General features: G+C 34.7%; 1 protein-coding gene across 3 annotated transcripts in view; it reads left to right on the forward strand.

Moving 5' to 3' along the window:
* PRKG1 (protein kinase cGMP-dependent 1) overlaps window positions 1-23422 on the forward strand; it is a 1107834-nt gene that overhangs the window by 913390 nt on the left and 171022 nt on the right. For all 3 annotated transcript variants that reach the window (XM_032491411.1, XM_006181681.3, XM_032491412.1), the window contains exon 7: window positions 7163-7257. In XM_032491411.1, the coding sequence (XP_032347302.1) occupies window positions 7163-7257 (95 nt within the window). The remainder of the gene's footprint in view (window positions 1-7162; window positions 7258-23422) is intronic.

Consider the following 23422-nt stretch of genomic DNA (forward strand, 5'->3'; position numbering starts at 1 on the left):
GCTGATTTTTCTAAAACTTGAGGCAGAATGCTCAAGTGATGTCAGGAGAACCTGATGCTGTCTTAAGGAGAAGCTGAGTTAGCTCTCTATACTTTAATCAGTCCATTCCCCTTGCCTAGAAACATGATTTGTTCCCCTCCAACATTGAACTACAAAGCACCAATGGATTCACAATTGAGCATGAAAAATAGCTCTGGTAAAACCTCATGCATATGGCCCTGGAATTGTGTTCCATCAAAAAATATACTCTCTCCATAAGTAAGTTGAACCAAAATTGAATAAGATTGGTAAACAAAATTTCAGAGTTTTGATAATAATTCAAATGCATTTTGATTTTCTGATTCTATTCAATATACTTTGTATGCTACCACTAGCAAAATTGTGAGTCAAAAATTCTTGTTCACTAAATGCCACTTAAAACCACATGGCTTTGCTTAGAATTAACAAATGCTTAAGCATGTTGGTTAAACAAGTTGGCTTAACACAATGTTCAGTGTTACTGAATATGGAAAGTGTTCTCTTATGGAATTTTATTTGTGTATGGATATGCATGTGTATACATATATGTATATGTCAGGGTGAAATATGAGAAGCATTTCATTTTAGATCAAAAACAAAGATGCACATTATTCCCCACTTCTATTCAGTGTAGAACTAAACACTCCACTCACTGCAGTAAGTCAAGAAAAAGATGTTTGGAAATGAGGGAATAAAACAGTAATTATTTATAGATGGTATGATTTTAGTTTCTTCTGAGTTTTTTTATGTAGATAAATAATTAAAATTAATATGAGCTTAGCTACATTAGCATTGTTCAGTACTTTTTTCTTTGTTAATGGAACTATTCTGTATCTTCACAAGCCAACACAGCCATTAGTCCCATTTGCTATCTAAATAAAATTAATTAAGTTAAACAAAATATTCAACTTCTTAGTAGCAGTAGCCACATTACAATAGCTAAATAAGCTACGTGCAACTAATGTTGACATTGAACATTGCAGAACTAGATACTTTAAATTAAATTTTGAAAAAGCTGAATCAGTCAGTATAATCTATCATGTTAATAGAAGAAAAATTATATGTCAATTGATGTAATGAAAACATTTGAGAAATTGGACCATCCTTCACAAGAAAAACTCAACAAACTGGGAATATAAAAGAAATTCCTCAAATTATTAAATGATATCTACAAAATGCCTACAGCTTATGTCATAATTAAGAATGAAAGAGCCATTAATGAGTAAAAGCAGTCAGTAGAGAAAGGCCAGCAAATGGTATTGAAACAATTGGTTATCTGTAAGCAAAAAAGCAACTCTTCACCTAAACTCATACCTTATAAAACAATTAAATAGTAATTGATAGTAGATTAAAAGATAAAATGTAAAACTATAAAACTTTTAGAAGAAAATCTTCATGACTTACGTCAAAATTTCCTAGAAATGACACCAAAAGCACAATTCATTATCAAAAGATAAATTGAGCTTTATCAAAATTACAAACTTTTTTTTGTAGAAGAAATTACAAGGATAAAAAAACTGCAAACTGGAGGAGATGCTTGGAAATCACACTTCTAGCAAAGGACTTATATAGTAAAAACAATCCAGATATCAATTTTTTAAAAACTATCAAGATTTAAAAAAAGGACAAGGAATTTGACTAGACACTTCACAAAGTAGATATAAGAATGGCAAATATGTACATGAAAAGATGTTTAATTAATCATTAGTTATTATGGAATTGCAACTTAAAACCCTGAGAAATTATTGCATGCCTAAAAAAAAATGGCTAAAATGAAAAAAAAAAAAATACGTTGACAATACCAAGTGCTGATGAGGAGGTAGACCAACTGGAACTGTCATGCATTGCTGGTGGGAATGCAAAGTGGTAAAGCCATTCTGAAAAACATTTTGGCAGTTTATAGAGTTAAGTATTTACTATATGACCTAGTATTTGTACTTCTTGGTATTTATTCTAGAAAAATGAAAACAAAGTTCAAACAAAAAAAATGCATCAATATTTATAGCCGTTCTATTCATAATTGCCCCAAATTAGAAATGCCCTTCAGTGGATAAATAGATAAACAAACTGTACCACATTTATTCAATAGAAAGAATTAACTTTTATGTCATGTAATAACTTGGGTGAATCTCAAAGGCATTATAAGTTAAAAAAAAAAAAAGCCAATCTGAAAAGGTTAAATATTTTATTATTCCATGTACATGATATTATCAGAAAGATAAAACTAATACGATACAGAAGAGACCATTGGTTTCTAGGAGTAAGACTTGGAGTAGGATGTGACTATAAACATATAGTATGAAGGAATTTCTTGAGGTGATGGAATTGTTCTATATCTGAATATGATGGAAGTTAGAGAAATCTATACATTAAATTCATAGAACTGTCTTCCAAAATAAGAGAAAAGTTCAATTTTACTATATGATCATTTAAAAAACTGCATATCTTTCTAAACACCAGTAAATTCAGTTAAAAATAAAACTAAAATATATAATTAAAATCATTTCTAAAATCAAGTATTTAGGAATATAACAAAAAATGTTCAAGTTGTTTAAGAAGAAAATTTCATTTAAAGACACTAGAATGAAGAGCAGAAGACCAACAAGGCTAAAACATTTGAAGGGAAGAATAGTAAATTGGGTAGAATTAATTTATTAGATAGAAAGACTTATAAGGTTAAAGTAATAAAGAAAAATGGGTCTTCATTCTCCTAATATATCAGAATAAGAGAATAGCAAGCTCAGGTAAAGATTCATGATCTGTGGTACTTGGTTTAGGTCAGGATGGGCAGTGCAGATACCAAAATCACTGGTTATCTATAGGGAAATGCATGAAGTTGGTTCCTGACCTCACACTGTACAAAAAGGTCAATTCCACACCTAAATGTAAAAGAAAAACATATTTAAAAAATCAGGGACAGTTAGGAGAATACTTCTGTCATGCTAGGATAGAAAAGAATTTCTTAAATGAGAATTTTAAAGTATAAACAATAAGGGATAATGTGGTTAAGTACAATTATATTACAATTAATAACTCAGGCAAGACATCATAAAAACAGGAAAAAGATAAACTACAGTCTTATGAATCAATTAAAAATGACAGTCAATTCAATAGAAAAATAGGCAAAAATCATCAGACACATTACAAAAAAGAAATACAACTGGCCCACAAAATAATATGAAATAATATGAAAAATGCTCTCCCTTTATTAATAATCAGAGAAATGCCATCTGATACCTACCTTATTGGCAAAAATTAAAGTCTGACAGTATCGAGTGTTGATGACAATATAGACGATACGAACTTTCATTCACTGATGGTAGAAATGTAAGTTGGTATGACCTCTTTATACCAAGACTGAGTCAATACTTAGTGAAATTGAAGATGCATATACTTCATTACCTTATTCTCCTTTTATAAGTGTTGATCCTAGCGAAACACCACATGGACACCACAAAACATGCAGAAATGTTTATAATTAATGTTGTTAATAGCACAGCAAAGCTAAAATATAACAAAAATAAACCTGGAAGAAATCCACATTTACGTATACAGAGTCATTAATAAAATATATTCATATAATGGGGTAATATACAAATGAGAAATGAAGTACAGCTACATATATTAACATGGATGAACTGGATAAATCTCAAATACAATGCTAATCAAAAGAAACAAGTTGAAGAATAAGTGTGATATATTATTTATATAAAGTTTAAAACCAGGCTAATATGTGGCATTTTTGCATGTAGTGAAGTGCATTTGAGTGCATGTGCACACACACGAAATTAGTAGCACTAGGAAGGGAATCTTGAACATGAACATCATAGGTGTTTGGGGGAAGGAAGTAGAACACATGATGAGAGAGATTCGAATTCATTCCTGTGTTTGCATAAAAGGTCCAGTTGTCAAATCAGACTCATGGGTATCATAGGTCTTACCCAGATGAATGTAGCTAATGACTCAAAGAATGCATACAAACTTCAAGCTCAGGAAAAATCCTTCCCCTGTACATGCCCCAAACTATCAGATACAGTTCCTAAAAGTGTTTTTCTGCATTAGGAAACATTTTGGTTTTGGAATAACAGGACCAGTTTTTGAGCAATATGCGCAGAACTCTGTTTGAAAGAGCTGCTTCGATTTGGGGACTCTTCATTTTTATAATCTATTGATCACATAGGTAGGAAAATGTGTATCCAAACCTGTTTTCCAGCTGGGTTTGCCCACAGATCTGTAATTTCCATATTTCTTTATAACAAACATTGCTTTGTTTATAAAACCTGTTGAATCTGTACTAAAACATTTCATTTTGTTTTTGAATTGTTCTTGGATAAACATGTTGGTTGAGCACATTGATATTGTTTATTGAAAATTTTGATATCAAAGATAAATTTTGTGTTCTATTTAAAATATCTAATTTCTATTTTGATTCTTAATTTAAAAAATTATGTATACAAAATTTAAAAATAGTTCCAAAATTTTAAATTACAAGACCATGCATATATTTTATAGAAAATTAATATACAGATAAGTAGAAGGATCATAAAAATACACACATTCTCTTGTCTATCTAGAACTAAAAGTGGTTAATACTCTAAAGAGCATTTTATGGCAATAAGAGCAATAGTAGTGATATGGGATAATCACAATGAAATGCATGGAATTTCTGAAGTAGAAGGGAGAGAAATGGAATAAAGGGGAAAATAAGGGAAAAAGGAGCCAACTTTGGGGGACACTTAAAATTAAGAGGATGCTTTTCATTGATTTTTCTCTCATTTAATTCACACATAGCACACAAACATACACATCCATATGAGATAACCTCATGTTATCCCACCCCAGGTGGTGGGGTAATAAGTGTTCAGACCAAATACTATCTTTAAGGCTCCATAGCTAGTTCCCTTCTGCAGCATTGTGGACCATAAAGTACCTTGTGGTTTAGGTGGAAAGAAGACGGGTGCAGGTTAGAGTTAGAGAGGCCATCTCTGTATGTTTAACTTTCTCTACCTTAAAATTTTTTCCCATGCAAATGTCCATGAATGGTGTCTGTGCATATTTAGAATGATATATACAAAGAAAACCTGTGGATATTATAACTTTAAAGGAAAATTTTGATTCTTGCTCTTTGAGTTGCTTGTTTTTTTCATATACATAAATTATAGGAGATAGATTTTGGAGATACATTTTTCCTCACATTTATTATGTAAGCAGAAAGTGCTTCATTCTGTAGGTGGACCATTTTTTTATGTCTTGATCACTCCATTTCAGTAACATAATTTTAAAGAACATTTCAAAACCCACCACCATTTCTCCATGGCTTGCATAAATCTGCCATTTTGGATTTCTGATTTCTTTGTTGTTGTTAACCAAATGGCAAAGTACAGTTATATAATGTATTCTTACTATCTAATTTGAATTAATGAGCTTAATTTGTAGTTTATTACACTTTAGCCCATGACTTTTTTTTTTTTAACATCTAGGAGGACTAATAATTTCGTTGAGTTGCCTCATTGTGCAGATGAGAAAATTGAAGTTCAGAGATAAAACAGTTTATCAGTGTTTGTCAGACTGGGCTGTACCACATTTGCATCTAAATCACCCACATGACTCTTTTGAAATGCATATTTCCAAAACCCACTCAGTCAGAACCTCAGGAATAAGAGTTCAGTAACCTTTATTTTAAACAAGACACACCTCTACATAGTCTCCCCCCACACAGTTAAGTTTGAGAATCACTATGTGAGTGCATTTCCATTTGCATCTGTAAAAGCCTCATCTGTATGCCAATAAGCATCTCTCTGATATAACTCAGTGGTTTTAAAAACTGCATTTCTATGGTTTTGCAACACTGTGTGGAGGAATAATCAAATGGATCGGTGAAGAAGAATAATTGAATTCCCTCCACCTTGTACAGACCTTCTTAATGCTTATAAAAATTCTAGTCTTTGACATCAATCTCTAAATTCAGAAACCTGAGGCATAGTATTTTTAAATGTGTTTAAGTGTCTGGCATTGTCTCAAGAAATTAGTTTTTCTACTTCATTACGTTTTCCAGGTAGGTGAATTTTAACTGCTTAACCTTCCTGGATGATACGTAGCCAGTATTACAAATGTTTGCAGAGCTTTAGAAGGAAATGAATTAACAAAAATGAACAATTACTGTATTTATGTCTTTATTTATGCAACAAATACATTGTTACTTGCTTTCCACGGACTATCACCCAACCCCCAATTCCTATGTGGGCAGAGATACCATGTTAGTAATGAAGATTTTTTGTTCATGAAATTTATAGCTCTTTATTAAGAACCTATTAGAAATTATAGAGAATGCCAAAGAAATACCCATTTCTTACAAGAGCATACTATTTATTATGGTAAAAAAGACATAGGTGTAATTTATATATCTTCAAAAAATAATCTTGCTGAATGAAGCATACAGATCACGAGGATGAAAGTCAAGTAGAGGCCTGCGGGAAGGCTTCATGACAGTGTGGCCTTTGAATGAAGGCTGGATTCTTCTTAGCAAAGGGATAGGCATGTCCTAGAGGAACTGGGATGTGCATGTCTAGGTGTATAGAATGATGTTAAATGAAGCCAAGAAATGGAGACAATATTAACATCCATCTACAAAGAAGTAAATAAATAAATAACAGATTAGAAGAAGACAGTAAAGCCTTAAAATGTATGGACTAGATTTATATATAATAGCTTGGAATAAATAATTAAAACAATGTTAAGAGAAAAGCGTAAGTCTCAGAATGATACATACTGTATTATGCTATTCATGTATTTTAAAAACGCATTCATATAAACATGTAAAAAAGATGGGAGGAATGCTCATTAAATTCATCATAGTGATGGCCTCATAGGAGGTAGGAAATGAGACTAGAGATGGGGATTTGAGTGAAATTCAAATTTCTACATGTTATTTCTTGACAACTTGAAAGTACAGCAAAGTATTTGGAGATTATTTCTTGGGCTGCATGGGCATTTGTGCTATTATTCTTTGGCCTCTTCAGTGGTACTGTACTCTTTTTCTTCATAAAAATAAGTTTAAAAATAGAATTAGCATCATTAACTAGTATTTATTTGATCATCCAGTGTGTTGGCAGTGGAAATAGACTTTCATTGTTTCTCTATCTAGGTAAATGTCACTCGTGAAGACTCACCAAGTGAAGACCCGGTCTTTCTTAGAACTTTAGGAAAAGGAGACTGGTTTGGAGAGAAAGCCTTGCAGGGGTAAGTAGATCACATTTTACAAAATTTTTGGTAGTGCTACATATATCTCAGTCTTAAATATTGCGCTTCTAGCAAAATAGGTTATTTAGTGCTTATTCCACCATCAGACACAGACACAGACCCTTGATGACCATTCTTACTTCCAGCTGGACTTGGAGACTCTTTGGATAGGCTGTGGAATTGACTGGTTAACTCTGTGTGTGTATATGTGTATATGTATAGTCAGTTTACAATGTTGTGTCTATTTCTCGAGTACAGCATAATGCTTCAGTCATACATGAGCATGCATATATTCGTTTTTATATTCTTTTTCACCATAAGGTACTACAAAATAATGAATATAGTTCCCTGTGCTACACAGTATAAACTTGTTTATTTTATATTTATTAGTATCTGCTTTACTTCTATAATAAATCATTTCTGTATTAATAGGAAATTTTCTCAGCTTTGTATTCTTTAATTGCAACCTCTGCAAAGACTTTAAAAGAGAAGTCTCTACTAAGCTCATTTTGTACAAAAATTTTATTCAGAATCATAGGAAGATAATTGGTTGAGATTTTTTAGATACCAAAACCTGATTGTACAAACAACAGATCACAAGGTAATGAAGCCTTTCTGGGAGTCACCTCTGGGTGGTGGTTGTCATCGCTGTGGTAGTGGAGGTGAAGGAGGAGGTGGAAGTGAAGGTAAAGTAGGTCCGATTCACTGTGAACCGGCTCTGAAGGCTGGACTCATTGAGGTGTCGCTGCAAAATCACTGACATTATGCTTGTAAACTAAGACCTCAAGAGGCAAGTGTTTGGGATTTCTTCCCATATACTAATGAAGAAAAACCCAATTGACTTTGTATCATACATTTTACAGAAGGCATGACAAATATGACTAATATATTTGGATATTTCACTCTTGTTTTCCAGTAAGTAACCATCTAAGTTATCCATATGGATGAGACTTTTCAAAGTTCAGTGCTGTATATGTAAGCCAACTGAATAGCGAATAACCAATAAACATTTATTTTTGTATCAAATGCCAGGTACAGGTGTGTATACTAGAAAGACAGCAAATAGGACATAATTTATTTCTAAAATATGTGGAACAGTCTGTTTTGCTTCCATTTCAAATTATGCCTTCACTTAAAAAATAACATAAAGATTTTGCTAAAAAGTATTATGAGGAAATAGTTTGGAGAGTTTTAATTTTTAAAACCACAATCAGTTGGCAGATTTTATTTTCCTTCTTACCATTTCATAGCTACAGAAATGAAAGAGAGATCCTGAAAGGTCATGTTACTCAGGCCATGTTACTTTATGAAAATTCAGAGCTAAATGCATTTGACTGACCTTTTTTCTTTAACTTGGTCAATTTCACCTTTATTTGATGAACAAGTACTTGCTGCTAAATATTTCCAGTGGCAAAGCTGGAGGGAATACCACGTTCAATGTGGCTGCATAAAAGAATGCAATAGACATCATCTTCCTAGTATAAACTGCACTAAAAGGAACCCTTTGTACTTTACCATTCTTTCCCCTGACTGTTATAAATGTAGAGGATTCTAGAGAATAAAATCACCTGATCGTTGGTCCAAGATTAGACGCCTCTGTGAAAACTTCATTCCCAGCAGAGCCCTTAAACATTTCAGTCATCTCTGACTGAGATCACAAGTGGAACACCAACACATAAAACATAATTGAGAATTGATAGGTTTTCTTTTGTAGCTTAATGTCACTGAATTTTGCTGCTAATTGTAGAAAGTTTTACAGTGAAAACACCTTCCCAGAATGTCTCATGAAGTGAATTTGGAGATATGGTTTACAGGAAAGTTACCAAATTTTGCTCTGATATTGAAATTTAAGTTAATGATATTCCCTCTAGACTGAATTCATTTTAGTATATGGTTATTTCTGTGGACTGTCTGGTTCCAAAACTCTTTTGCATATATTCAGTCCTCTTTACCCAACTCCCACCATTTCCCACCACACCTTATCCCCGTCATACCCCCATTTCTTTTTCTTCTTTATGCCGCTTACTCTTACTTTCTCACCGCTCAACCTGGCTTTATCAGCCTACTCTGTGTATGCCCTCTTAAGTGTCACCAGGAATTTGCTACTCACTGCAAAGAATGGTCTTTTTTTCTGTCTTCATTTGACTTCACTTCTCAGCTATGGTTTTACACTGCTGACCACACCTTTTCTTCTTTAAAATCCCCATCTTTTGAGACCCTTGAAATTGTTAACATTCTTTAGAATTTCTCATTTCATTTCCTAAAATTCACCAACGTTTTGTCCTAAACTCTATTGTACACATCTTCGTACAACATTCAGGTCTGTGACGGACTATTACCTCAATGAAAAGAAATCCCAAGTACTTGTATTTGATTTGAGCTCAGCATCTGGCACTTTTTAGATACTCAGCATGTATTTGTTGAATGAATGAGTGAACAAATGAACCTCTGTAACGATGCCCAGTCTGGCAATGCTTTCTGCCACCGATCACTTTCACTACTGGAATTTGGTGGTGGATAAGGATTTACGAACTCACTTGACTATAGGGGGCAGGCAGGTAATGAAAATGGGTCAAAATAAGGCCAGTGAAACTGGTGGCAAACTGCAGTCTTATGCAATGCGGACAGCAATTACAGAGCTCCAACTTATTGCTGTGCTTTTTCATTTTTTAAAGAAAAGCAGAAAAAATGAGTTTTGAAAAAATACATATGCTTTTGTAGCTTGATTTAAAAAAAAAAAAAAAAAAAGAAGGCTCTGCAAGCAAACAACACATTTCTACAAAGGATTTGACCTGTGAGTTGCCATTTCATGATTTCTATCAATGATATGCCTCTTTAAACTCCATAACTAGATTCCTGTTAGGGAAGCCTGTTAGTTTTACCCTTCTTATCATTTCCTTTTGATTATTTTTTGACATTTTAATGTTTTGATGTTCTATATCTGTAACCTGTTTTTTACTCTGAGTCTCTATGTTCTTTTTTGATCTTTTCTTTGAATTTCCATGTTTACTCCCCAAATTCCAACTTTACACAAATCTGATTGATTTGTTTCACTTGTTTCCCTCCAAATAACTTTAAAAGTTATGTAACTTTAGGATATAAAGTCTTCTTGAGCAACTGTGTATGTCCTTTTGAGTAACAGCTATAATTCTTTGAAAACCTTAGGATTTTTATCCTTGGAAGGCAGATTTTATAGTTGGCATTCCCTGGGTGTACATAACACAGCATTTCAGATTGTTTTCTTACATATAAAATTTATAGATACTGGGGATTTTTGTTTTGTTTTCCTGAGGATGTTCAGCAGATCATTAATATATTGATAAAATGATAATATTGAAATTAAACCTTGACCATTTTTTTAAAATTTGATAGTGCCTAGTACTAGTATTGGTTAAACACAGAGTAGATAATTGAACGACAAAGCTGAGATGTGACCTCAGTAACCCAACTCCAGAACTCCACCATGAAGTTCTGCCTCTAGAATTAGCAAGTTTTGTTTCCTTGTTGGTTGGAGAGATACAGTTAGCTATCCTATAATCTTCATTATAATAATTCACTAACCAATAGCATCTCATTACTAGAAAAATTTGGTTCGTTTATTGCTTTCACTTTTTTGGTTGACATGAAGCAAATTATTCAGTATTGTTTGGCTTAAGCATTATTTTTGCTGTGATAATGGTTTTTCCACAGCAGAAAGAGGACAAAACATTTTACTCTTTTCAGAAGTACTCCTTTATATAAATGAAAACTAAAGTTGTGTTTAGGAGAATTTGTCAGGTTAAGTCCAAGAATTTATGAATTAATCCATCTACATTTTGACATATCATTGCTTCAAGATCTCTACCTGCTGTGAAACCATACAGAATTCACATTGGCATCAGATGATGTCAAATTCTAAGCCAAACACATAGTTTGCATCTATAGTTGTGAGAAATTTTAAGTCCAAGTTGAACCTGGGAGAGATGGGATTGACCCCCAACTTGCAGACCACTGTCCTGCCCTTTCCCCTAATGTTTGAGTCTTGAGCGTAGTATATGGTTAAGAGTTCCAGCTTAGAAGTCAGACTGCCTGGGTTAGCATCCACTCTGAAATTTACAAATTATAAGACCCTGAGAGGCTCTCCTTTGATCTGAAATGGAGGTGATGGTTGTACCTACCTTTTTGGGTTGTCTTGAGGAATAATCAAGGGAATATTCATAAAGCATTTGGGTGAGTACCTAGAATTTAAATTAGTGCTCAAAAAAGTTAGCTACTATTATCACCATGACCATAATTTTTATTTTTATTTTTATTATTATCATTACCGTCCCCATTTCCAGGAATGTTCTGCTACTTCTTGACTTCTAAAGTTTAGAGCACTTGGTATAAGTGATATGGAATTCGATTTTGAACCATCCACTCACTGAGCAAGGCGGTTGATCTCTCTGGGTGTTTCTGAATTTGTAAACTGAGCCAGCTGAAGTAGATGATCTCTTAAGTTTCCTTAGCTTGCAACCTCTGCTTCTCTTGAAATTTGTCCTCTTTACAACTGGAACAGACCCTTGGATGCCAAGTGCAGCCCTGGGACACCCTATTAAGTGGTGGCATTTGATAGAGGACCTCTGTTAGCAGGGGCCCCTCCCTCCGGGAACTATCCCAGCTGTTGCCTATTGTTCTGAACACCTAGGCCACGCGCCAGGCCCTTCCTGGTTAATGCAAAAATGAAAGCCAAGTCAGTTTAACAGACTTTGGTACTAGAAGTCTGTGTTTCCCTAGATTCTCCCCACATGGACTACGAGCTTGGGCAAGTTAACTAACGTGTGTTAACCTCCTTCTTTGTTTGAATTAATAAAACAGTAGCACATGAAATCATATAACAAACACTGGATACAGCATTTTAATATTTTGCAATATTTGAATCTGATTATTATTCATTTATTTATATGGAAATAAAATACTATAAGAGTTCAAGCCTCTCTTGGGTCCTCTGCCAGTCCTTTCCCTCCCTCCCATGATCATCATCCTGTCCCTGCACCATTTAGATGGGGTAGAAAGGCTTTCGATCTCCCAGTTGCAAGACATCGGTTTCTGTGTCCCTCAGGGAAAATCTCCTTGACGTTTACCCAGGACAATATAGAGAGTTATTTCTAAAGCTTGTGTTCTGTGTGAAGAAATAATCCAGGACTTATAAGGGACTTAGTCCCAGTTGCCATCTTTATAGGGCCGTAGCCAGACTTCTTCACCTGCCCCTTGTGAGCCCTCTTGTCCAGCTCTAGCTCATTTCTCTAACCTTAGGACCCCTCTTGATTCTCTGCACCTGAGACTTTTAGGGTTTTTCATTTGTTCTGTTTCTTAGTGAGGATTATAATACGGTTTTTAGTGAAGAATATTCTAATGAGGATTATAATGGATTATCTATGTTAAATGTAACAGAATGTTACATTTCCCCCTGTTGTCCTGGATTTGTGGCTAAGATCCAAAGCCAAAAAGCTGCCAATATTTTGGGCCAACTTCTTTTTGCACAACTGACTGGGAAGAGTCAGAATCGCCTTGTTAATATCACTCCTACGCCATAAGATGGAACAAGTAGGGACATCTGATGTTGGCCTGTTAGGGAGAGCAGTGTTCGTCAAAAGAAGTTCTTTCAATTCTCTGGTCTCAGCTTGCCCTTGTTGAGGATTTACAGGTAAACAGGTAATTAAAATAGTGTGCTAAGTGATATTATGGGAGAATCACGAAGTGTTATAGCAACATTATTTTATCTCTATCTCCATCCCAAAACTTTTTCCTGAGCTCCAGACCCAGTTTCCAATGAGGCAAATCCACTTAGACATCACTTAGTTACCCCAAATGATATGAAGACAAAGCTAAATTTTCTCTCTGCCCCCAACCAAATCTCTTCCTTTTCAAGTGATTCCTATTTTACTAAGTGTTTCTCAAATCAGACATTTGGACATTATCCCTGACTCTTTTCTTTCCTAAAATACCCTAATCACTGATAACTAATCCTATTGATTCTACTTTCTAAATAACTCTCAATATCACCAATGTCTTTCCATTCTCACTGGTACTATTCTGATTAGTGCCACCATGCTCTGTCACCTGGATAACTGTAGGCCCTTCTGATTGGTCATTCTGTGTCCAGTCTTGCTCCCTTCCCATCCATCACACACATTAAGATAATTTCTCGGTATTAGTTTCTAGGGTGTTCATGGTAAATTACCACAAACTGAGTGTCTTAAAAACAATAGAAATTATTTTTATTTTTTTAATCTTATTTTTATTGAAGTTCAGTTGATTTACAATATTAATTTCAAGTGTACAGCAAAGTGTTTCTGTTATCCATGCATGTATACTATCAGATTCTTTTCCATTATAGCTTATTGCAAGAAATTGAATATAGTTCCTTGTGCTATACAGTAGATCCTTGTTGAAAACAATAAATATTTTTTAATAGTTCTGGAGGCTAAAAGTTCAAAATCAAAGCATCACCATGGCTATGTGTCCTCTGAAAGCCCTAGGGAAGGATCTATCCTATGGCCCTCTCCTAACTTCTGGAGGCTGCCGGCAATCTGTGACATCTTTGACCAGTAGCTTCATTATTCCAATTTCTGTCTCCTTTACATGGCTGTCTCCTCCGTGTGTGTCTGTATCAAAATCTCTCTCTCGATATAAGGATACCAGTCACTGGATTTAGGGCCTATCCTAGTCCAATGTAGTAGCTTCTTAACTCTGCAAAGACACTATTTCCAAGTAAGGTGACATTCACAGGTTTTTGAAGCGTAGCACTTTGAATAGCTTTGGGGGGACACAATTCAACCCATAACATTCTGTAAAACAAGTAGCTTCATGTCATTTTCCTTCTCAGCGGCTATCTGTGGCACTCCCTGCTGTGAGATCTGCCCCCATATTATTACTGCAGTCTCATCACCCAGATGCCTGCTTCATGATCGATGGTTTAGTCCTACTGAGATCTTTTATGTCATCATAATCCCCATGGTGTGTTTTGCTATTAGGTATTTGCCATTTGGATAGTCTTTATGATTATAGTTCCTCCTGGCATGGATGGATAACTGAACCTAAAACAAGCTCCGAGTGGGATGTTAGAATCTGGGAGCCCAGCACTGCACAGCGCCCAAGGGTGGAGGCAGGTGGAAGCTGACCTGTTGCTCTGTAGGCACTTAGACTCATGATACGGGCGTCCTCTCCTGTATCTTAACATAAAGAAGCCCAGGATACAGTACCTCATTGAGCTTTGAGGTCAAGGATCCCATCAGAAGATTTATGATAGTCGTATCTTGGTTTTAAAGAAAGCATATTGCATACAAAATATAATTACACTTCCCCTCCTCCCCTCCCTGCCACATATACACAACCCCCTCCCACACACACATCCTAAATTACAAATAGTAGTATGGGAACACCTTTGGCCTAGCCTACACACACTACTGAAGATAATTTAATCAAGGAAATCTGAATGCACGCTCTCTGGACGTCCCTAAAGAACACCTTCACCTGGAATATGTTAGTTGTACAAAACTACTTTTTGTTGTTGTTTGAATTTACTTGATAATCTTGTTAATGCTTTAGTGTGCACTGTAGGCTCAGATACATCACGCGTAGTTGACGTAGCTTGTTGTAGTTGTCAGTAACTGATCAGTTACCCAAGATACATTAGTTTCAAATTAGCAGATTGGTTGTTTTAAAAAAAAATTCTGTTAAATGCAAGAGGATTTATAAGAGAGGACTTTTCTTCTGAAGTGAGGCTTTGGATCTGCTTACAGAAATGATTATTTATATAAAAAGGATTAGATTGTTGTAGATGTTTGGGAAAACATCACAGTCTTAGTATTTTTCCATAAAATGTTTTCTTCATCCCTGCTGTCTTAAATATAAGGTCATTTCAGTGGTGGAAATTGAGATACTTACAAAACAATTCAGTCCCTCATTGATACTCTCCAACATGTCAGTCAGATACATAATTTCTCTCAGGTGCCATCAGATAAGCAAATATAATGTAAATTTGAAAATCTTTTCAAACAAATATAAAAATGTTTCATTTGAAGCTAATTTCCTTGTTAATGAACTTGGCTAGTACTTTGTGTCTCTCATTTTTATTCTTTCTGTGTCTAAATGATTATTTTTTCCTTCATACAATGTGGAAGAAAAATGACTTGTTATAAATCATACTTTGGACAGGCAACAAAAATTTTAATTGGTTATATTCATTGTCCTTACACTAATTACTTGTGATGACTGAAAAAAAATGTTTTAAAGCCCACTGAATATTCTTACCAAAAATTATTTTTGGATGTAACATTTACTAGTGTATTCTGATTAAGACTGTGTCCACATGAAACAAGCATTTCCAGCTGTATTTGGCTTCACAGTGTCCTTGTTCCTCATTCACATAATGAAATAAGTGTGGGAGATCTTTCTGAAAAATATGCTATGTTTGTCTTAACCCATGTTCCAGGCACTAGGACAATTAAAAAACAAAAAATAAAAAAACTTAGGACAGTTCAGGTAATATTTAAGGGGTTTCAGGTTCACCACCCCTTTCCCAGGACCATGTTCAGATATGTCAATAAATAATCTTATAGGTATTTACAGTTTAATCAAGCAACTATTAAATTTGAAAAAAATGCCATTATAGTAGCATTCAAAATTATGAAGTAGTGATAAATTTGACAAAAGATGCGTATGACCTGTACAATGAAAACTGTAAAACATTTCCAAGAGAAATGTTGAGATATACTGTATGTGTTACATTACTTTCATACATAAGACTCAATATTGTTCTCCCAGATTGATCTGTACATCCAGTGCAATTCCAGTCAGAATCCCAGCAAGTTTCTTGTAGAAACAGAGCTCAAAATTCATATGGAAATTTAAGGGACCTATAGTAATAAACAAAAGAACTTTGAAAAGAAGAACAAATTCAAAAAGCCAAACCTACGACACCTTGAGACTTATTTTAGAGCCCCTGTAACTAAGGCAGTGTAGTACTTATGTCAGGTTAGACAAATAGATCTATGAAACAGAATAAAGAGTTCCAAAATCGACCACACATATATTGCTGCCTTAATCAGTGCAGGCTGCCATGACTAAATATCACAGAGTGGGTGGCTTAAACAACTGAAGTTTATATTTTCACAGTTCTGGAGATTGGAAGTCTGAGATCAGGATGCCAACACGGTTGGGTTCTGGTGAGGACTCACTTCCTGTCATATAGATGGCTCCCTTATTGCCGTGTGCTCATATGGCCCTGAGCACATGGAGAGAGAGTACAAACTCTCTGATGTCTGTTAATATAAGAACACTCATCCCATTAGAAGGTCCCCACCCATATGACTTCATCTAAACCTAGGTATCTCCCAAAGACTGCATCTCTAAAAATCATCATATCAGAGGATAGGGCCTCACACAACTGAGGGGGACACGCAGTTCAGTCCATAACATTTGTCAGTTGATTTTCAACAGCAATTCAAAGACAGTTCAGTTAAGAAAGGTCAGAATTTTCTATGAATGATGTTGAAACAATTGAACATCCATTAAATTAAAAAAGAAAACCTTATACCTTGCATCATATACAAAAATTAGCTTAAAGTGTATCATAGACCTAAATGTGAAACCCAAACTATAAAATCCTTAGAAAATAAGAGGTAAATTTTGTGAACTTTGGTTTGGCAAAGATTTTCATATATATATAATTATATATACGTGTATATATAAAAAATACCAAAACATGATCCATAAAAGGAAAAAAAGACTTTATTAAAATTGAGAATTTCTGTTCATTGAAAAACATTATTAAGAGTAGGAAAATATTTTCTCACAGATTGAAATAAAATATTTGCAAAATATATATCTGAAAAAGGCTTGATTCCAAACTATATAAAGAACTCTCAAAACTCAATAATTAGAAAACAACCCAATTTTTAAAAGGGCAAGTGACCTGAGCAGATATTTCACTGAAAAAGAGAAATTGACCACGAATAAGCACATGAAAATTTGCTCACCATGACTTATCATTAGGATAATGCAGATTAAAACCACAATGTCTGTTAGAATATCTGAAATTTAGAAGATTGATTATACCAAATGTTGGAGACAATGTGGAGCAAGTGAACTTTTATACACTGCTGGGATGGGGAAGGGATGAAAATGAAACAACCACTTTTTAAAACAGTCTGGTAGCTTCTTAAAAACTTAAACATATTCCCTGGCTTGTGATTCATCCATCACTGGGTATTTAAACAAAACCCGAAAGCTTCTGTCCATACAGAGACTTGTCCACAAATGTCCATGACAGCTTTATTTGTGATACCCCAAATTTGAAACAACCCAAATGTGTATCAACAGATGAACAGATAAACAAAGCATCATGTATGCATACCATGAAGTAATTTTGAGCAATAAAATGAATAAATATTGATACCCAACACTCAACAACATAGATGAATATCAGACTAATTATGATGAGTGAAATAAGTCAAGTAAAGAATATGTACTGTGTGGATCAATTTATATAAAATCTAGAAAATGTCAACTAATCTATAGTAACAGAGCAAATTAGTGGTTACCTAGGGGTGGGGGAGGGCCCTTGCCTTCTCCAAAAGGATGTTAGCATTTCCAGGCTGATGAGGTAATTCCCTGCTTCAGCCTTTTTCTGAACAATAACATAGTTGAAAATATGGATTCAGAAATCTAGATAAATAAATTTAATACTAATTAAATAATGCATAAAGTATATATTTTACACAAAGTGTTTATTGTACTGCCTAAAGTCATCTGAAGCAGCAGAGATCCTCATATTCCACATTAGGAAATATAAGATAAACTATTTATTGAAAGTTAAGCCAGTATACATATATGTAACTATAATATACTATAAGATTTTAAATTTAAACAGCATGCATTTTCATGTTCTCTTAAATTTGTTTGTTGTATTAGTAGAAATGTATTGCTTACTGTTTAACACTGAAGTGTTTAAAGGTAAACCAGGCTAATTTCCTGCCCTCTGAGGCACTGTGCAAAATACCCTTACATACATTATTCTGTTTCATTCTCATGGTAATTAATATTAGCCCCATTCTACATGTGGGAAAGCTGAGGCTCAGTGAGGTTAAGTAATGTGTACAAAGTTAAACGGCTAGTCAGCAGAGAAGCTAGGGTTCAAACCCAGGTCTCTTTGGTCCCATCATGCGTTGTCTTTTCATCTGACCATACTGCAGTTACATGTTAACAGTGACCAGCTCGGGGCAGAATGGACCTCCCAGGGAGTTCTCAAAATTGGGAATTTCATTTTTTTTTTTAATTCAAGTATAGTCCGTTTATAATGCTGTGTTAATTTCTGGTGTACAGCATAGTGATTGAGTTATTTTCATTATAGGCTAATACTAGGTATTGAATATAGTTCCCTGTGCTATACAGTATAAATTTGTTTATCTATTTTATATATAGTAGTATCTTCAAATCTTGAACTACCAATTTATCCCTGCCGCCCCTTCCCCCACAGTAACCATTGGTTTGTTTTCTATGTCTGTGAGTCTGTTTCTGTTTTGTAAATAAGTTCATTTGTCTTCTTTTTTGGATTCCTCATATGAGTGATATCATACGGTATTTTTCTTTCTTTTTCTGGCTTACTTCACTTTGAATGACAATCTCCAGTTTCATCCATGTTGCTGCAAATGGATTTTATTTTTTGTCTGAGTAGTATTCCATTGTATAAGTAATACCACAACTTCTTTATCCAATTATCTTTTGATGGACATTTAGGTTGTTTCTATGTCTTAGCTATTGTGAGAAGTGCTTCTGTGAACAGTGGGGTGTATGTGTCTTCTTGAATTAGAGTTCCCTCTGGATATATGCCCAGGAGTGAATGCATTTTTATTACAGCCTCCCTTTCCTACCCAAGTGAGGTGCTCTAGTACATGGGAGAAAAGCATATAGCTGTTTTTTTCTCTATTCTCTCCTAGTTCATACTCTCTTGAGATACTTGATACATTTGTCCTCTGCCAATCTCCATGATTTAGATAATAGGGGCTCATTTACTATAAAAATACTTGTGGTTTCATCCTGGCTTCAGCCCTAGTTTCCTATTACTAATTGAACATGATTTTAAAGCAAATGGACCTGATTATCCCCATACTTTTCTTTCTAAGTGACTGAAGAACCTTTTAAAAAAACTATCCCATAGCCCAGATCTGTGGATATTAAGAGCTTATTCTGTAAGATGTAATGGCTGTGCTTCTGTTTTCTAGAATCTTCCTGAGGGTTTGAGCTTAGTTGGTACCTCAGCATCAGTGAATAACAGTTGCCTGCTACCCAGATGGCCGACTGCTTCTCTTACTGTCTACTTAACAACATCTTTGTTGCAAACCCGCTCTTCATATGGGGAAACATGTTGGTTTGAAAGGAGCGTTTTCCACAAACATTCCATAAGAAGAATACAGGCTTTCTACCACCCCCATCCATATGTACATTTTCCACTTAGAAACATGGATTTGTTATCCTGGAGAAATAGTTGTGTTTTTTTTTTTTTTTAAGACTTTTGAATTTGTGTTATAAAATACAAATAGGCAAAAATTGTAAAGCATGTGCCTGATGTTAAATTTGTGAATTTTAAAATCATGAATTTTAAAAATAATTATGTATTTTTAATATATGAGGGGAAAATAAAAGGTAAATTTCTTTAATTTTAGACCTACCCTAGAATAATCACAATCTGAGGTCATAGAAAATGATGAGTTTTAGAACCTTGGCTGCTATAAGCAGTTGCTATTTTGTATCTTAACTTCCCACGTTCACAATCCATATACTAGTATCCGGTACCATATGCTCTCCGCGTTGCTGTGTGCACCTAATGAGCTCTGTGGATAAGCCAGCTGTCACACACATGAGACTACATTAGCCCATATTTATTTTTATTAATTTCAATTTTATGGTATTTTTATTCAAAAGAAGGCTGGATAAATTATTCTGTCACCAGCCACAACAAATTTCATTAATTTCCCATTCGCTAAAGTAGAGTGAGTCGTTTAAGAACTGGAATATAAATCTTTCTGTTTCTCCTTCTAGCAATGTCTAAATATCCTGAAAAGAGCTGCTTAGCCAAATGACTATTTAAAATAGCAAGACTCTATGTTTGTGAAAATGGGAAATAATTTTTAAGTGATTGATGATATCTTCTATTTTAGTTTTTATTATTCCTTTCAAGATTCAGAGTGAATCTTGGATCTCTGGGTCCCGCCTAAGAACAGAGTTGGATATATTTACAAGCAAGAACCACGATAGAGAAATCTTTACTAGCATTTTTCTTTCTTTCTCAAATTTGTTATTTTTCCTTCAAACCAGTCACTCTGTTAAGAACACCTTCATTCCCCTAGTCACCCAGGTTTGAAAGTTAAGGACAACCTCTGCAACCCTTGCCCCACCCCCTGACATACCACTCCTTCTTCTGTATTTTGACACCAAATTTTATGAACTATTTCCACAGTTTTTCTCACATTTCTTTCTTTCTCTCTTATATCACTTTTCTGACTGAAAGTCAGTTCTTTTCTTTACCTGTAACTTACGCTATTAGATTTTTTTTTTTAACTCATCGTATCCTAATACATCATAAACACCATAACCCTGGCCAGGCAAGTAGGCTCCTTGTTCTGCCTTGAGCTTTGGCTGTTCCCATTCTGGTCCTTCTTTGCTATTCCTCTTTCCAAAGAGGGAGGGCTCTTCAGGGTCAGGAGAATACGCCCGCCTGGAGCATAAGCATCCCCTTCTAAACCATTCTTCAGAGAGCAGGTAACGGAGATAGGGTGGTAGGGTAAAGAGACACTTATAATGTTTTTAAATTGAAGTATAGTTGATGCACAGTACTGTTTTAGTTTTAGGTGTACTACACAGTGATTTGACGTTTGCCTCCATTATGAAATGATCACCACAATAAGTCTAGTAACTGTCCCCATACAAACTTATTACAATATTATTGACCGTATTCCTTGTGCTGTATATTACATCCCTGTGGATGATTTATTTTATAACTGGTGGTTTGTACCTTGTAATCCACCTTCACCCATTTTACCTCCCATCCCCCTTTCCTCTAGCAACTACTCGTTTGTTCTCTGTATCTGAGTCTGTGTTTATTTTGTTTGCTTGTATTTTAGATTCCACATAAGATAGATCACATGGTATTTGTAGTTCTCTGTCTGACTTATTCACTTAGCACAATACTCTCAGATCCATCTATGTTGCAAATTTCAAGATTTCATTATTTTAATGGCTAATAGTTCATTGTATGTATACACCACATCTTCTTTGTCTGTTTATGTGTCAGCGGGCACTTAGTTTGCTTCTATATCTTGTCTACCATAAATAATGCTGCAGTGAACATTGAGGTGCTCGTATCTTTGCAATTAGTGTTTTTGTTACTGCGTCTTCACCCTCCTGCCCATTAGTTGTGGTTCCTTTTTTGTCTTTGGTCATGGAAAATCTTTTCAGGTCGTCCTCATAGATAGTTGCTCTGTAAATAGTTCTAATGTTGATGTGTCTGTGGGAGGAGGTGAGTTCAGTGTCTTTCTGCTCAGCCCTCTGGGTCACCTCTTCTTGGGATATTTGTAATTTTAAGTTGGGTGGTCAGCATGATAGTCAGTGAGAGAGTGATACTTGAGCAAAGATTTGAAGGAGATAATGGACTGAGCCACAGAGATATCTGAGGGAAGGGTTACCAGATCTACTGTGTATTGTTGATGAACCAACCATTTTGTGTCCTTTCTTATCTTGGAGACTTGGGAGAAGTTATTTCTCTACCTGGGAAGCCCTTTCATGTACCTGTTACTGTGCTTATAAATGTTTAACAGCCAGCGCCAGAGGGAAAAATAAGCACTGGTGATTACTGATCTCTGTGATATGAACACTCTAACCGTGACCAAGTTACCAATATGATGGGCTCTGAATGTGAAGTTGGGAGAGATGTGCAAAGTCAACTCTCAGTGTTGGTATGAGGCAGCTCCAGCTTAGCACTTCACTTGATTTTTTTCTTCTCATGAGGTGTCACTTACTTAAATTTTCCTCTGCTCTTTAAATTTTATCTCATGGTGGGCTTGATACTCTTCTTCTGTCCTCCAAAGAAACACTACATTCTTACCTCTAGTGTAGCATTTTCATTTTCTGTCTACCCATATATCCAAAAGACCTAAGCATTTTGGGGCAATTATCATTTTTACATCGATGGTGCTTACATAGTCCCTCACATAGCAGTAACATGTAGTATATTTCTTAAATCACCAATTTAGTAGATATTTTGTTCTTTAAAATTTTTTCTTCTCATATTTAATGGTATTAAAAAATTAGTTATCTTAGAGTGATAATGATATTGTGGTTATGACATTCAAGAGAGCCCTTATATTTTAGAGACTGCCAAATATTTGCAGGTAAAATATGTGGAGTCCAGGTTTGATTCATAAAAGTTCAGTGGGTGGGAGGGCATGGATGAGAAGAGATTGGCCAGAAATTGTTGTTGAAAATGGGTGACAAGCACATTGTCACTCATTCTATTTTTTCTCTCTTGCTCCAAATATGTTTGAAATTGTACATAATAAAGTGTAAATACATTCTAATTTACCTAATTTGAAATTGTTTGTGATACATTTACCTTCTGAGGTAGGTACCAAAATTATTCTTCTCAGTAATTTGCTGCATTTCAGTAGTTAATTCTTTAAATGGTTTTTGTGTAGTAATCACCAGTATAGTTACTTTAAAATGGAGCATTTACTTTTTATTCCTAGATGCTCAGGAAATATATTGTATAGCTGACTGACTAAAAAACTCAAAAACCAAAGCAAAGCGAAAATAAACCACAAAAAACCAACACCTACACAAAGTATCATGTGATCTAGAAAACTTAGAAAAGGCCCAGTTCATAATATTCTATGAAATTCTTTCTTGGCTTAAATAATGTTTGGGAAGTTTTCTTTCATGTCTGCATGTTTAACACCTTTTACTTAAAAATGATTAGTCAGGAAATGGTTCATGTAAAATTGCCACTTTGAGTTATTTTACAAAAGTGGTTCTCTGACAGTCTCAAGGGTAAAATTTATGAGAGGCAAGTACAGAACAAAATCTATTTTTTCGGTGGTTGCACATACCTACCCAGTGTTTTGCCTAAAGAGTTCTAGGATGGATGTGA

Source organism: Camelus ferus, chromosome 11, assembly GCF_009834535.1.
Source record: "Camelus ferus isolate YT-003-E chromosome 11, BCGSAC_Cfer_1.0, whole genome shotgun sequence".
Taxonomy (NCBI): domain Eukaryota; kingdom Metazoa; phylum Chordata; class Mammalia; order Artiodactyla; family Camelidae; genus Camelus; species Camelus ferus.